We start from the raw sequence: 16,680 nt of genomic DNA, 5'->3' as shown, positions 1-16,680 counted from the left end.
TCATTGGATAAAAGTTGAAAAACAGGAAAATAGAAAAAAATAATTTAGAATCTTGCATTAACACCTAGGTGTATTTCCTTGCTGTATTTTCTAATGCATTTTTTAGTTGTGATTTAGGTCATAATATATGGGTTTATTTGTAAATAGAGTTAACACTGGAATGCTAATAGATTTTAAATATGAGGTATTTGGCATATTACTTATCACCTAATAGATTTTCTTTTTGGACCAGGGAATGAACCCAGAGGCACTTAACCATTGAACCATATCCCCCTCCTTTTTTTGTACTTTACTTAGAGACAGGGTCTCTCACTGAGTTGCTTAGCGTCTTGCTTTTTTTCTTTTTAATTTTTTGGTTGTTGATAGAACTTCATTTTATTTATTTATATGTAGTACTGAGAATCAAACCCAGTGCCTCACACATGCCAGGCGTGCACTACCGTTGAGCCATAGCCCCAACCCCTAGTGTCTTGCTTTTTTTTTTTTTTTTAAAAAGAGAGTGAGAGAGGAGAGAGAGAGAGAGGGAGAATGAATTTTTAATATTTATTTTTTTAGTTCTCGGCAGACACAACATCTTTGTTGGTATGTGGTGCTGAGGATCGAACCTGGGCCGCACGCATGCCAGGCCAGCGCGCTACCGCTTGAGCCACATCCCCAGCCCAGTGTCTTGCTTTTGATGAGGATGGCTTTGAACTTTTATTTCTCCTGCCTCAGCCTCCTGAGCAGCTGTGATTATAGGGTTGAACCATGGTGCCCAGCAGGGAGTATATCTTCTTTAATATTTTGCCTATAATAATTGAGCTGATGTTCCCATTTCATTTGGTAATAGCTTGGAAAATATAATATAGCCCATTTAAAATGGGCTCTTATTTGAAGGTATGAATGGAGGCATTGATAACTTGGCTCCCCCTACCTTTAAATAAAGTATCGCAGCTTCTACTTTCAAGATATAGCCCTGGCAGGTGGGGAACGGTCTGGGGTTGTAGCTCAGAGCACTCACCTAGCATTTGTGAGGCACTGGATTCAAGTCTCAGCATCACATATAAATAAATAAATAAATAAAATAAGGGTTCATCAACAACTAAAAAAAATACTAAAAAAAGAAAGAACGAACCCCAGTAGCATTCATAATCTCATATCCTTTCATAAAATTTTGCCCCTTCCCATAAATAGGTGGAATTTATTTCCCCTACCTATAAACCTAGGCAGGCTTGTGATTGCTCCAGTCAGTTGAGTTTGTTGGGATGTTGAGATGTGACTTCTGAGGCTATAATGTAAAGAGGACATAGTTCCTATTGGGCCTGGTGCTGTAGATCCAGCTACTAAGGAACATCACTTGGGTCCAGGAGTTTAAGGCTAGCCTGGGCAACATAGCAAGACCTTTATTTGGAGAAAAAAAAAAGATCCAGATATAGCTTCCTCCTGGCTCTCTGTCTTTCTCTTAGAATGCTTGTCCTTGGAACTCAGTCACATGAACAGGCCACATGCAGGTATTCTCATTAAAAACCTGGGCTAAGCCTTGGCCAACAGCCAGTGTTAACCACTGAATGAGTGAACAAGTGAGACAGAATACAGATGGTTGTAGCCTGGGGCTCTTGAGTGTCCAGCTGAGCCCCAGAAATTGGGGAACAGAGCTGTCTGGTGGCATATACCTGTAATCCAGGGACTCCAGAGGCTGAGGCAGGATTACAAATTCGAAGCCAGCTTCAGCCACTTAGACCCTGTCTCAGAATAAAAAATAAAAGGCGTGGGGATGTAGCTCACTGGTAAAGTGCCCCTGGGTTCAATCCTTAGTCCCCAACACTGGAAAAAAAAAAAAAAGTTGTGAAGCAGAGACAAGTGCTTGTGGTCCACAGAACCTGTGAAAGATAATAAATGATTATTGTTTTAAGCCACTGAGTTTTGGGGTAATGTGCTACACAGGAGTAGAAAAATAATACATTTAATTTCTAGGAATCTTTCATAGGGAAACAAAGACTTGGACAAGGTCATATAAACAGGATACTCATAACAGTTTAATTTAAAGAGTAAATAAAAATTTTGAAATAGTCTATCCAAATCCAACTGTAAGAAAATGTTTAAATAAATTATGATGCATCCATATTTCCATAAAGAAAGTCCTATAGTTTCAAAAAGAAAGTTGAGTAATTGTTATACAGATTATTAAAAACAATCAATTATATGCTTACGTAAATAAAAATGATTAAGAACAAAAGTGTTTACATATCTAATAAAGAACAGTACCCAGCACATATAAGAATGTTTACCAGAGCTGGTAGAGCACTTGTCTAGCATGTGAGGGGCACTGAGTTCAACTCTGAACACCACATAAAAATAAATAAATAAAATATAAGTACTGTGTCCACGTACAACTAAAAAAAAATTTAAAAAGAAAAAGAATGTTTATCAGTGAAAAAAAAGTTTTAATAACCAAAAAATTGAATAAGCGTGTTCCCAAAAAAGACATCCAAATGGCCATCAATGGTAAGTGGAAAGGTATTTACAGGGAATTGCAGGTTAGAACCAGAAGAGGCGCCACTTGCTGTGATGGAATAAGATTTAGCATATGAGCACTGCCAGCGCTGGCCAAATGGTGCAGTAACCGAACCCTACCCCTCATGCTGGGAATATGAAGTGCTGTGATCACTTTGTGAACTGTGGCAAATCAACGCCTAGCCCATAATTTTTCAGCTTTGCTGCTAGGTATAGACACAGAGAAATAAATGTTTTATGTTCTCTGAAAGACACACATAGAAGGGTGTTCATAGGGGTTTTACTCTTAGTACTCAAGTTGGAAAGCTTGTCTAGTCATAGCATTTTGCTTCTCATGGCTTTACTGTAGTAATGCTTAGCTTTTAGCTGTTTGTATTTAGCTTAATAGGTGTTGTTCATGGAAATTGATTTAGGGTAACCGCCCTCCCACTCCCAGTTTTCTAACTTTTAAAACTATGGTTTCAATTTCTTTCTTTCTTTTTGGCAGTGCTGGGATTGAACCCAGGACTTTGTGCATGGTAGGCAAGTGCTCTGCCATTGAACTATACCCCCAGCCCTCAAATTTCTTAAAACTTTCATTTTTAAACCAGTATGATTTCAGAATACTAAAAGAAAGAACTTGGTGCACAGGTTGCCCAGAGTACAAATTATTAAAATGCCAACTATCTGCATTCAACCCTAGGTACTCTCCTGGATCATTCTTGAGCTTCATTAATTTTAGCTGCTTTTACACTTTTCTCTTCAATTTTCTGTTTAAATAATGTGTTTCTTTTTGTTTTTATGTTTTCAATTTCCTCCTCTGGTTGACTTTTCTCAGATTAACTCTTTTTTTTTTTTAATAGTTGTAGATGGACAGACAGAATGACTTTATTTTATTTGTTTATTTTTGTGTGGTGGTAAGGATCGAACCCAGTGCCTCACACATGCTAGTCAAGCACTCTACCACTGAGCTACAGCTACAGCCCTCAGATTAAGTCTTTATGCTTATGCTTTTAGTAGATACTCAAGAGCAGTACTGTCCATGAACTTCCTGCAGGATAGAAGTGTCCTTCTAGATTTGTGGGCTCCAGTATGTTAGTTACTGGATGCATGAAACTATTGAGCACTTGACATGTGGCTAATACAACTGGGGAACTACATTTTAGATTTCATTTAAATTTAATTAACTAAAATTTAAGTTTAAATATGGCTAGTACTACCTTATTAGTATAGCTGTAGAGTTAAAGAAGGATAGGCTGAGAAAAAAAAATAAGAATTGAGAATGACATGAAATTAGGGGAAAATTGCATTTATTGTGATTAAATTAGAGCAGTGGTTCTCATTCTGTACAATAGGCTGCACGGTAAAATTACCTGGAAAGATTTCTGAAAATACCAATTTCTGAGCCATCAATCTAAAACCAATTAGATCAGAATTTCTAAAAATGAAAAGTGCATCTTATCAGAAGTTTCCTAGGTAATTCTAATATGTCATCAGGGTTAAGAATTAGTGAATTAGAATAGTGCTTAGATAGAATGGACACCTCAGGATCTCGTTAAAATATTCTGATTTCTGTAGGTTTGAGTGAGGACCTCTATTCTATGTTTCTGAAAAGCTTCATGTTGATCCTCAGACCACACTTTTGAGGGGCAAAGAATTTTAAGAAGAAAGGTTGAGCAGGAGTCTGTTATGTCTGAAATGAACATTTGATAGCAGAATTGTAGAATTCAACAATTTTTGTCTGGGGCTGGGTTCTGGCTCAGAGATAGAGCTCTTGCCTAGTATGTGTGAGGCCCTGGGTTGGATCCTTAGCACCACATATAAATAAATAAAATAAAGGTCCATTGACAACTAATTTTTTTTTTAAAGCAGGTTTTGGTTGCAGGGTTAAATAGATTGGCTAGCCAGAAGTTGAGAATAAAAGTTTAAAAACTATAAAGAGGCCTGGGCACGGTGGCACACACCTATAATTCCAACTACTGCAAGGCTAAGGCAAGAAGATGGTAAGTTTGAGGCTAAGAGGCCAACCTGGGCAATGTAGGGAGACCCTATCGCAAAAAAAAAAAAAAAAATGGAGGAGGATGGGACAGGGATGTAACTTAGTGCTTGCCTTGCATGTGAGAGGTACAAGGTTTGGGCCCCAATACTGAAACACCGTGCACAAACCAAAAAGAGGTGAATTAAGTATGCACAGAGAAATGTAGCCTGCAACCTGCGCTGGCTTCATGAAAGAAGGTTCCAACCGGGAGAAAACGCTAGGGAGTTTTGAATTAAAGACACAAGACTCTAATTACCTTTAAAACCAGCTCCAGGACGGCTCCTCCTAGCTCCCGCCTCCAGCCACCTAAGGTGGTAGCGAGGTTACTGAAGGGGGGGGGGAGAGAGAGAGAGAGAGAGAGAGAACACGCCAGGGAGTGGACTTTTATTGGGGAACAAGAAATTCCAGGGAAAATCCCATCCAATGAAGATTAAGGGGGACAGCATCCCAAGGTCAGGGGCCACGATTGGGTCTTCGGGGCAGTGGCCAGACAGGCCTCTGCACGGACAAGCCCTCTGACCTGGAGAAGGGTGGGGAAAGCTCTGACACACAGATCAGTGTGAGAATGGCTTCCCACAGAGAAATGATTCCAAAAGCTTGGTTATGTTACATGAAAGGAAGTTCATAAAACCATTTAGGTTGAAGGATCAGTTCTTTAAAACGGTTGAAGGAGGAATTTTTCAGTTAACAGAAAATATTGGGAGAGATTAGTCCTGGTAGGACTCAAAGCAAAACCATGAGTCTTGTGGTAAAACTCACATTCATCCATAACTGATTTTCTTTTTTCTTTTTTTTAAAGAGAGGAGGGGAGGGGGGAGAGAGAGAGAGAGAGAGAGAGAGAATTTTTTAATATTTATTTTTCAGTTTTCGGTGGACACAACATCTTTATTTTATTTGTATGTGATGCTGAGGATGGAACCCAGCGCCCCGCGCATGCCAGGCGAGCGGCTACGGCTTGAGCCACATCCCCAGCCCCCACGACTAATTTTCAACAGCAAAGTTTTGGGGGTACATTACAGCACTGGATAAACCCAAAGAAAAATCATTCTATACCAAACTGCAGCCAAAGCAAGGGCTAGGCACTCATAGTATGGTGTTACCAAAACTTTCTAACAGGGTCTTGGGCAAAGGCAGAGGCTATTTCTCCTGGCTTCAATCTGGAGGGACTATTTCTGCTTAGTAAGGAGGAATTGCTTTGTCCACTTGCAAAGTGAGCTTTGTTAGGTAAATGAATGAATGAATGAATGAATGAACCAAAAAATGTGACTTTGGAAAACAGATGTGGATAAGAAAGAACACTTCACTTTAGAAGAACTAACAGAGATTATATCCTACCTAACACATATGGAAATAGAAGTAATGAGTCTTCTTAATTGTTGCTTCTCTGAAATGCATTGCTAATGCCCTACATTTTATAATGGTACATATCTCTCAGGTTGTCTATATTTCTATATTAAATGTAATATCAAAATAAACTGTTCTTATGAAATGACCAGGGTGTAATAGATCATAAAATGAAAGAAAATAATTCCATTCCACTTGTGTAGACTTTAATAACTACAGAGAGGTTTGATGTTATAGTAACTACAGAGAGATTTTATAGTAAGTGTATATATTATGTAGATTAAAATATTTTAATTATGATTTCAACATGTAGTTTTCAAATTTATCATTTCATTTTGTTCATTATATAAATCAAGAGTGATTGCAAATAAAATTTTTATAATCTGCATTTTAATTAATAAATCATCCAAAAAGTTAAAAGAAAAAAATGATTCAATGTAGAATCTTCTACTTGCCTAGTCTTTGGATTGCATTTTCAGAGGACTGCTGGTTTTCTGAAATCATCTACAAGGAATTAGATTAAATGTAGCTTTTGGGCTGGTGGGGTGTAGCTCAGTGGTAGAGTACTTGCCTATCTGTGAGCAAGGTTGGGTTGGAATCCTAACACTGAAGAAGGGGAGGGAAAATAAAAGTAAAATATAGTCTTTTTGTGTGTGTGTGTGATACCAGGGATTATATTGGATTGTATCTAGGGCCTCGCACTTGGTAGGAAAGTGCTTTGCCACTAAGCACTTTTCTTTTTTATTTTGAGACAAGGTCTTGCTAAATTGCCCAGACAGGCTTAGCCTCTTGAGTTGCTGGAATTATATATCTATATCTATATCTATCTTTATCTATCTATCTATATCTACATTTATCTATATCTGTCTACATATCTATTACTAGTTGTTCCATTTCCAGATTAGAAAACACAATCAGAATTGCTGTGTCTGTTCTTCTCAAGTTTATGCTCTGTCACTATAGCAGATGTTTTTCAGACCTTGCATCTCATTTTCAGTGTTCTCCTTGTTATCAGTAATACAATGCAATGGGAATAAAGAATAAAGTATACATCTGTGGTTGCCCTGATCAGGAACTGGAGTCAGACTTCTAAAACATCTGGTTTTATTAGCTCAATTCTGTAGAAGAAATAAATGCTAATTTGGTGTTAAGATTGCTTTCTTCCGGTGTGTGTGTGGGGGTGGGGGGTGAGGGGGTGGGGGAGGTGGCAGATGCCCATAATCCCAGCATCTCTGGAAACTGAGGCAGGAGGGTTGTGAGTTCAAAGCCAACTTCAGCAGTTTATTGAGGCCCTAAGCAACTCAGCGAGACCCTCTCACTAAATAAAATTTTAAAAAGGGAGGGCGATATGGTTCAGTGGTTAAGAACCCCTGGATTCAATCCCTGGTATCCCCCCCAAAAAAAGATTGATTTTCTTCCATTTGTTTTAACCAATTTTATTTTAAATACTTTTTCCATAGATAGAAAGATAAAGATATTCATATCATCTAGTTCCTTGTTTTACTTTTCATTTATTTCCTGAACCACCTTCAAGTTGATCATATTTGAATTGTAAAATATCATATTTGTACAAAAGTTTTTGACTTTTGACTTGACCCTCTTTCTTTCTTGTCTTTTGTGGTTCTGAGGATGAAACCCTGCATGTTGCACATGCTAGGCAAGCAAGCATTCTTACCACTGAACTACATCCCCAGCTCAAATTGTGATCTTTTTAAAAATTATAATTCATCATTTATGATATACAGTATCTTAGAATTTTATCTTAGAATATTTTTCACGTAGTTCTGGTGCTGTGGATGTGAAATTACAGTGATTTATCAAAATTAATTTGTCACATAAAGGAACTGCGTTCATGGTTGTTATATATACATTTTATTTTAAATTACTTTTTTCTCATTCTAGCTGTTCCCTTTCCTCCGACCAAACGGCTTACTTTGAAGGAAGTGTTTGAGAATGGGAAACCTAAAATTGATATTTTGAAAAACCATTTGGTAAAGGAAGGCCGAGTGGAAGAGGAAGTAGCCTTGAAGATAATCAATGATGGGGCTGCCATTCTGAGACAAGAGAAAACTATGATAGAAGTGGAAGCTCCAATCACTGGTATGAAAAGTACTTCCAGGGTTACACTTAGATTTGAGCTAATTTTGAGAAATGATTACAAACTTAAAGGTGGTATGATAATTTTTTTGTGAATTTTGAGATAGTGTTTGTGTTAGGATTAATTAGAATGTTTGTTGGTCCTTTTTTTTTTTTTTTAAAGAGAGAGTGAGAGAGGAGAGAGAGAGAGAGAGAGAGAATTTTTAATATTTATTTTTTAGTTCTCGGCGGACACAACATCTTTGTTGGTATGTGGTGCTGAGGATCGAACCCGGGTCGCACACATACCAGGCGAGCGCACTACCGCTTGAGCCACATCCCAGCCCTGTTTGTTGGTCCTTGAAGAAATACAATTTTAAATGACTAACATTCTTAGTAGGAATATTTCATATCAATATATTGACTACCATTACATAGCAGTCCAGTCAAAAGTGACTTAAATTAGTTAAACTGTAATCCATGTTGGTGTAATGCCTTTTTTCTTCTAAGACATAAATTTTCACTTTACATTATTTGTTTTTTGCCTAGTGTGTGGTGATGTTCATGGACAGTTCTTTGACCTGATGAAGTTGTTTGAAGTAGGGGGATCACCGAGTAACACACGCTACCTCTTTCTGGGTGACTATGTGGACAGAGGCTATTTCAGTATAGAGGTAAAAATGAAACCAGTTATGTTGGAGCTATCATGTTACCATTAAAAAGATTTGCTTTTCATTCTTTGGTAGAGGAAATTAAAATGTTAACACTGGTAAAATTTATTAAACTTTATTACTTCAACAGTTAAAAAAATAAATGCTTTCCATTGACAGCAAAAGACTATTCCTTTTTCTATCTTTATAAAACCTGCATATAGGGGCTGGGGTTGTGGTAGCACATATGTCTGGCATGTGTGAGACACTCGGTTCGATCCTTGGCATCACATAAAAATAAATAAGTAAAAGAGAGGTATTGTGTCTATCTGCAATTAAAAAATATTTTTTTAAAAAAGAAGAAAACCTGGCATATAAGACTGTATTAACCCAATTTTGAAAATAAATTTATCACATCAGTTACACTTCCATTGATTTACATATTGCCATTCTAGTGTCTGATGTATTCTGCTGTCTAAAAACGGGAGTTCATAACCCACTTGAATCAAACTGTGAAATATGATATATTAAGAACTATGGAATGTTTTGAATGACCAACAATAAAAAAAATAATAAATAATAAAAAAAAGAAAAGAAATTTAATTTTTATCAACCTTTCCTTTTTGAAGGTAGTGTACTTGCTGCATATAAGTGACATAAATTGCTTTTCCCTTAAACAGGGATTGAATTAGCTGACCTTAATTATAAGATCATAAACTGCTGAGCTACAATGAACTCTTAGATTAACGGCCAATGGTAAATAATGAGGCACTTAGCTTTTTGTGGGTATAATTTCTGATATTGTTGTACATAGTAAACCCCTAATAAATGTTCATTGGAGGGAAAAAATGAATTGCAGTTAAGTTAATGAAAATTCACAACTTGCTTTTATATATTTTGAAAATTGAACTATAGAAACATGGTTAGAATTAAAAACTAATATAAGCTTTTATGTATAAAAGACAAAACTACTGTAGAACCTAATGCAAGGTTTGGAATACAGTAGAATCACCATACATTCATATTTAATGTCCATTGAGTGAACTCTGTATGCTTGGCAAATAAAAGTTCAGTAGCTTTTGAAATAGTGTGGCTATTTGAATTTGTAATGTGCTCCAGAAGAAGCACAAGATGAGAAATTGAGTCCACTTGCTCTTGTGCTGTCTTTAGTCCTGCTTGGCCCCTTATAGTATGAGAATCTCAGTGTCCTGCATATGTCCCTGGAGGTGAACAGTTGGTTTTTCATGTAGCATCACTCCTAAATACAAGTCATCTTTTTCACCCAATGGTCAACCAAAGCAGTGTCGTTTTTTTGAAGCTCAAGGAAAAATAAACAGCAAAATTAATTAATTTTACTCTTTAATTAGATTTGCAGTCTAATTTCATGAATCAGAGAAGTTCAGTGTTATTTTGCTATTGCATAAAATTAATTTAGTGCAAATGTGAGGACAAAAGTTAATGGTATGAACTAAGAAAATAAGCGCCCTTTGCCCTTTCCCTGCTGCAAGTTCTCCTGCTGCTCACTTAATGTCCACAGTGTCTAAATTAAGGCACTAGAGATAGGTGGAGTTCATCATGGGCTGTCACTGAAAAGCTTCCCTGTTGCTACTGTGTTTCAGTAGACAATAAATAAAAAATATGAATGTTTGAAACACACTTTGAAAGTTTATGTCTTTGTGTAATTATAAGATGAGGTTTCAGAGGCTGAAGAGCTTTTAATTTTTTTAATTTAATTTTTTACCAAACTCTTAGTCATTTTAATTAATGAGACTTCTGTTAAACATAACTATTAGGTCAAATTATCTTCTTATTGTTAACTCATAATTTAAAAGTAGTTTTAACTCATTTAATATAGCACATGTAAAAAATATGCAATGCCTGGGGGCTGAGGTTGTGGCCCAGTGGTAGAGCGCTTGCCTGGCATGTACGAGGCGCTGGGTTCAATCCTCAGCACCATATAAAAAATAAACAAATAAAAATAAAGGTATTGTGTCCAACTACAACTAAATTTTTTTAAAAATATATGCAATGCTTTTTGTACACCTATGCTGTATTCAGAGAATTTTTGCATTATACATTTTTTTCCTCACAAATTAACAAAATTTCCTGAGTCCCAACTCAGTGACAGGCTGTGTGAATAAAAATCATGAGCTGGAAGTATAGCTAAGTGGCAGAATACTTGCCTAGCATGTACTAGCCCTGAGTTCAATTCCCAGTACTGGGGGAAAAAAAAAAAGAATTCATGTTCTCTTAAGAACTTGATAGTCTTTTTTTTTTAAATATTTTTTTAGTTGTTGATGGACTTTTATTTTACTTTGCTTATTATGATATTGTGATGCTGGGAATTAAACGCAGTGCCTCACACTTACGAGACAAGCGCTCTACCACTGAGCTACAACTCCAGCCCCTGGACATTCTTATAGAGATATACAGATATGAAAGATATTTCAGTATAATATGAAAACACTGGCTTAATTATCTTCAATATTCTTCATATTGAAACCTAGCAAGTCTCCTCACACATAGTAGCTATTCAATATTTGTTGAATGAATATTAATAACTAGTTTCTTTATGGATTTATGCTGTTATTTGATGTTGGCTAACTTTGAAAGGGCTTTTCTGGAATAACTTAAGAGATACATGAATTGAAACTGGAAGGTGACAGTGCTGTATCAGTTTCAAAACTGAATTGTGGGATATATCTAATTTCAGTTGGAAGTCACTAGATTTATAAACTACTAAGATTATAAATTCTATAGGCTACAGCTTAGTCCAACATGATACAAGTATGTAAATGAAAAATAATTTTTTTTACCATTCCCTTGATAGCCATAAGTATGATGTTTTTGTCAAATGGATGAAAATAAGATTGTGGAATCCTGAATGTATTTTTTATTACAAATAGTTCATTTTTTTGTAGGAAAAATTTGGAGATACAGAATCTAAGAAAATAAAAACCTTCTAAAAATCAGAAATAATCATCATTAACACTTTATTTTTTTTCCTTCCTTTATGTTTGTAAATTTTTTTTAAAGAAAATTGGAATCATTGTGTGTGTGTGTGTGTGTCTAATTTTTTTTTTAATTTTTTTGTACAGGGAATTAAACCAGCAGTGGTCACCTCCACGCCTGGCTTATATGTTCCTTTTTATGACTAAAATATTTGTCAGAGGTCTACATATTTACATAAACTATGGAAACATTAAGGGGAGGTTTTCTGTATGCTATTCTCTTTCAGATTCTAGGGCAACAAGCATATCTATATATTCAAAAGTTGATTTTATTTTGCACCTTAGAGCTAATATAGCAAGCCACTTTCAGTTTTTTATTTGTTCTTTTTAGATATACATGATGGTAGAGTGTATTTTGACATATTATACATATATAGAGTGTAACTTATTCTAATTAGGATCACATTCTTTTAGTGATATAGAGTTTTACTGTTGTGTATTATATGAACATAGGAAAGTTATGTCCAAACTTGGATTTATATAACATGTCTTTGTGTGTTATAAGAGTCACAAAGAAATTTTATCCTTTAATTTGTCTTGTAGTGTGTGCTGTATTTATGGAGTTTAAAGATTAATCATCCTAAAACATTGTTTCTGCTTCGAGGAAATCATGAATGCAGGCATCTTACAGAATATTTCACCTTCAAACAGGAATGTAAGTATTTTCATTTCTCTGGAGCCTTTTTAATTATTCTTTAGCCTGTTCCAAAGTAAATCAAATAAAAAGATTTTAAAAGTGAATCAAATATAAAGGGAAAAAAACATCAGTAGAACTCAAATGTTTTTTGAGTACCACTCAGATTTATTTTTTCCCGGTAAAAACTAAGAGTCCTCTAAGATCCTCCTTTTAGGAGGATAAATATTTCTTATTTATTTTGAAAAGAACTTTTGAGTACCCCCCCCCTTTTTTTTTTTGGTACAGGGTATTGAACTCAGGGACATTCGACCACTGAGCCACATCCCCAGCCCTATTTTGTATTTTGTTTAGGGACAGGGTCTCACTGAGTTGCTTAGCACCTAGCTATAGCTAGCTTTATACTTGTGATTCTTCTGCCTCAGCCTCTTGAGCCACTGGGATTACAGGAGTGCGCCTCTATGCCTGGACCCCCTCATGTTTATAAACTAATAAATGTTGGATAGTTAGAAAACACAGAGAAGATAAAAATTATCTGTAATTACCCCATTTAGAAATAATCATGATCTCACTAATTGGAATATCGTTTTTTGGCCTTTTTTCTCTCTAAATAAAAATCTGTTGTGAAGTAATTGAAATACATTTATCTATATATATTTTTAAAATAAAATTTGGCTGGGGCTGGGTTGTGGCTTAGCAGTAGAGTGCTCACCTGGCATGTGCAGGGTCCTGGGTTTGATCTTCAGCACCACATTATAAAAAATAAAGGCATTGTGTCCAATTACAACTAAAAAATAAAATAAATAAAATAAAAATTGGCTTTTATTACTTACACTGGGTTTTTGTTTTGATTTTTGATACTGGGTCTGGCTGTGTTATTCAGACTGACCTCAGACTCCTGAACAACTGAGATGGAAGAGATTCTTGCCACCATGCCCGGCTTATACTGTTAAATAAATTTATCTTTTCACTTAATATAATAGCATTTTCAATATTGTTATGTATTTTTTAAATCATGATTTTATAATGTTATTTTAATATTTTTTAAATACTCCATCTTATTAATGCCCTATCATGTGTGTAATCAATTTAGTAACAATTGTAGGGAGCTTAGGTTGTTTTCAACTATTAATACAATAATATAAAAAAAAGTTTTAATGAAAGTGGATTTTTTTTAATTAAAACATTACTAGCTAATTTAAAAACAAACCAGGGAATGATCAGGAGGCCAGGAGCCAGCAAACTGCATGTTGGAACTGGTCTGCATTTGGGGTCCCTGCCCACTAACAAGAGGGCCACAGGTTCAGTTCAGGCCACAGCTACCAGAAGCTGCTAGAAAGCTCCAAGGAACTCTGAGATGAAAGTTGAGGAAGACTCTCTTTTTTTGAATTGAAGGATCACCCAAACTTTTGCAGGATTTTGGGACTCCAAAATTGAGGAAGATGCACAGTTTATGCCTACATTGGAGGGTTCTAACCAAGAGCCACTGACCAGCCAACTCAACCAGACACAGGATCTTGAACCTTTGAACTAGCGACTTTCCCTATCTGGGTTGTAGTCTTCCTTTTTTCTTCTTCTTTTTTTTTTTTTTTTTTTTGGCACCGGAGATTGAACCCAGGAGTACTTAACTACTGAGCCACATCCCCAGCCCTTTTTTATATTTTAGGGACAGAGCCACACTGAGTTGCTTTAGGGCCTCACTTCTTTGCTGAGGTGGCTTTGAACTTTCGATCCTCCTGCCTCAGCCTCCCAAGCTGCTGGGATTACAGGCATGTGCCACCGTCCTGGCCTAGCATGTTCTCTGTAAACAAGGAAGCTAAACTAAATCTCTCTGGTCCCATCTGGCTTTATTTTGTTCTGTTTTGTTTTGTTTTTTTATTTTTGTTATTAGTGGTAGGTTATTTATTTATTTATTTATTTATTATTTTTTGTTTTTTTCAAGATGTCTCACTATTTCACTACCTTGCCTAAACGGTCCTTGAATTTGTAATCCTCCAGTCTCAGCCTCCCAAGTAGCTGAGACAACAGGCATACACCACCACGCTGGCTCCACCTGGATCTACCCCTTTCGCTGAATAATCCTTAATATGCATAAATACTATGTTAATATAGTTGATATTTTGATCATGGATTTCACTTTGTGTCCTATTCAGATTTTTCTTCTGAGATTATTATCTTGAAATAATATATTATAAAATATGTAAAGTTTTATTGCCCTCAAAATATTCAAATTTAAAACTTTTAAATTGTTTTTCAGAAACTTGGAGTTTATTGAGCCCCAGAACTCTGTGCTGGTCCATAGAACTCACTGAATAGTGTTTCATATGCTCGTATTAATGATCGTTGCCAGTTGCAACTAGATGTGAGATGTCAGCCTCCTTCCTTGTAAAGCCTGAAAGGAAAGGTTGTTGCTATTGAAAGAAATTTTAGAGTAATAATACTTTTTAAAAACTCCTTCTGATAGAAAAGTCAACTGCATTTGGGCAAGATGCAGATCATCAGAGCCCTGGTGAATCAACAGAAAGATTTTTAACAAGTAGATCTACCATTGGTGGATGTTTAAATTGGTGTATTTAGAGAACAGTTTGCGATATCTATAAAAATTTTATTAGCATTTTTACTTTGTAAGAATTTATCTTGCAGGCCAGGCACTGTCATACACTCCTGAAATCCCAGCAGCTCAGGAGGCTGAGGCAGGAGGACCACAAATTCAAAGCCAGACTCAGCAATTTAGCAAAACTATAAGCAGTTTAGCAAGATTCTGTCTCAAAATGAAACATCAAAAAGGGCTGGGGATGTGGCTCAGTGCTTAAGCACCCCTGGTTTCAATCCTTGGTACCCTCTCCAACCAAAAATTATCATGTAGATTGTATAACATATTTAATGCCATAAAACAATTAATATAAATTTAGTGACTTAAAAAATCACATTTATTATCTAAGAGTAAGGGTAGGTCAGAAGTTCAAGTACAGCATGGCTGAATTCACTGAGCTAAAATCAAGGAGTTTTTCTCTAAGGTCACTAGTTGTTGCCGGTCCTTGCAACTGCAGGATTAAGGTTCTCATTTTCCTTCTACCTTTTGACTTGTTATCGCTCTTAACTTCTAGAGATTACTTGCAGGTCCTTGACTTTCAGTCCCCCATGTTATGCCCAGTGTGGATGTTTTGCTTTCTTCTAGGCTCAAATGCATCTCTGAATTCTGCCATTAGCCATCTGGAGAAAGCCCTTTTCTTTTAAAAGACCCACCTAATTAGGTCAGGCCCACATGCCATGATTTTTTTTCCTCATATATTGGAACATAATCATGAGAGTTCCATTACATTCAGTTTCACAGAGTGTAGGTCATTACAGGTCATTTTAGAATTCTACATAGATATATGGACAAAATGATAAGATAGGGATGTTCATTGCAGTGTTCATTGTAAAACAACAGATGACCTAAATGTCAGTAGGGACTGATTAAATAAGTGATAATACATTTTTAAAAATGGAATACTAGGCCTTTATTTAAACACTAAGAGTTCTATGTATATATTATGGAGAGATGGTGGATAAATCGTTAGGTAAGAGAAGCCATTAGCAGACCATGTATACCCTGTAGAGAAGAAACTTTTTTTGTTTTCTGGTACTGGAGATTGAATCCAGGGGTGCTCAACCACTGAACCACACTCCCAACCCTTTTTATTTTTTTGAGACAGGGTCTCACTAAATTGCCAAGGCTGGCCTCAAAACTGTGATCTTCCTGCCTCAGCCTCCTGAGTTGCTGGGATTACAGGCATTTGCCAGCATACCCAGCTCAGAAGAAATGGTTAAATAGCAATCACCTCTGGATGCTGTGTCAGGAGGACTTATGCTTTTAACTTTATATCCTCTTTAGTACTATTTGAATCATTTTTTATTTCCACCATGTACTACTTTTATTTTTTTCAAACCTGTTTTTGAAAATTACCCAATTTGGACATAAACATTTAAAAGGCTTTTTAAAGCACTCCTAGTAATTTTACCGTGTGTTATTGGTTTAAAATGACTATTGCAAAGTTTTAGAAAGCTTCTACTATTTATCATTTGGGAACCATTTCGCCAAATGTTTTTAAAATTTGAAATGTTTTACACTGGTTTTCTAAAACAAATATTAGGATATTTCTCATCACGTCTATTTCTTAGGGGAAAAATTAAATCTTGTATATTAAATCTGTTAACAAAGACCCTGGAGTATAATACTTGATAGAGTCAGCTTGTATTATTTAGAAGTAAATAAGTGATGAATAAATATGCCTGGGGATGCCTTTCTTCTGAATTAAGATTCAGGTTGGCCTTTGTTTTGTTACATTTGAGATGGGTCTCACTGTGTTGCCCAGGCTGGTCTTACACTGTCCACACTGTCCTTCTGCCACAGCTTCCCTAGTACATGGGACTTCAGGCATGCAACACCATGTCCAGCTTAAGGTTCAGATT

At 36.0% G+C, this 16,680-nt stretch overlaps 1 protein-coding gene across 6 annotated transcripts in view; it reads left to right on the top strand.

Annotated features, from left to right (window-relative positions):
- Ppp3cc (protein phosphatase 3 catalytic subunit gamma) overlaps nt 1–16,680 on the top strand; it is a 72,747-nt gene that overhangs the window by 18,603 nt on the left and 37,464 nt on the right. For all 6 annotated transcript variants that reach the window (XM_078030898.1, XM_078030900.1, XM_078030897.1 and 3 more), the window contains exons 2-4: nt 7,757–7,954; nt 8,480–8,604; nt 12,135–12,246. In XM_078030898.1, coding sequence (XP_077887024.1) covers nt 7,757–7,954; nt 8,480–8,604; nt 12,135–12,246 — 435 coding nt within the window. The remainder of the gene's footprint in view (nt 1–7,756; nt 7,955–8,479; nt 8,605–12,134; nt 12,247–16,680) is intronic.

Source organism: Ictidomys tridecemlineatus, chromosome 14, assembly GCF_052094955.1.
Source record: "Ictidomys tridecemlineatus isolate mIctTri1 chromosome 14, mIctTri1.hap1, whole genome shotgun sequence".
In the NCBI taxonomy this organism is placed as follows: domain Eukaryota; kingdom Metazoa; phylum Chordata; class Mammalia; order Rodentia; family Sciuridae; genus Ictidomys; species Ictidomys tridecemlineatus.
The sequence above is the reverse complement of the archived record's forward strand: the minus strand, read 5'-3'. Positions and strand labels throughout refer to the sequence as shown.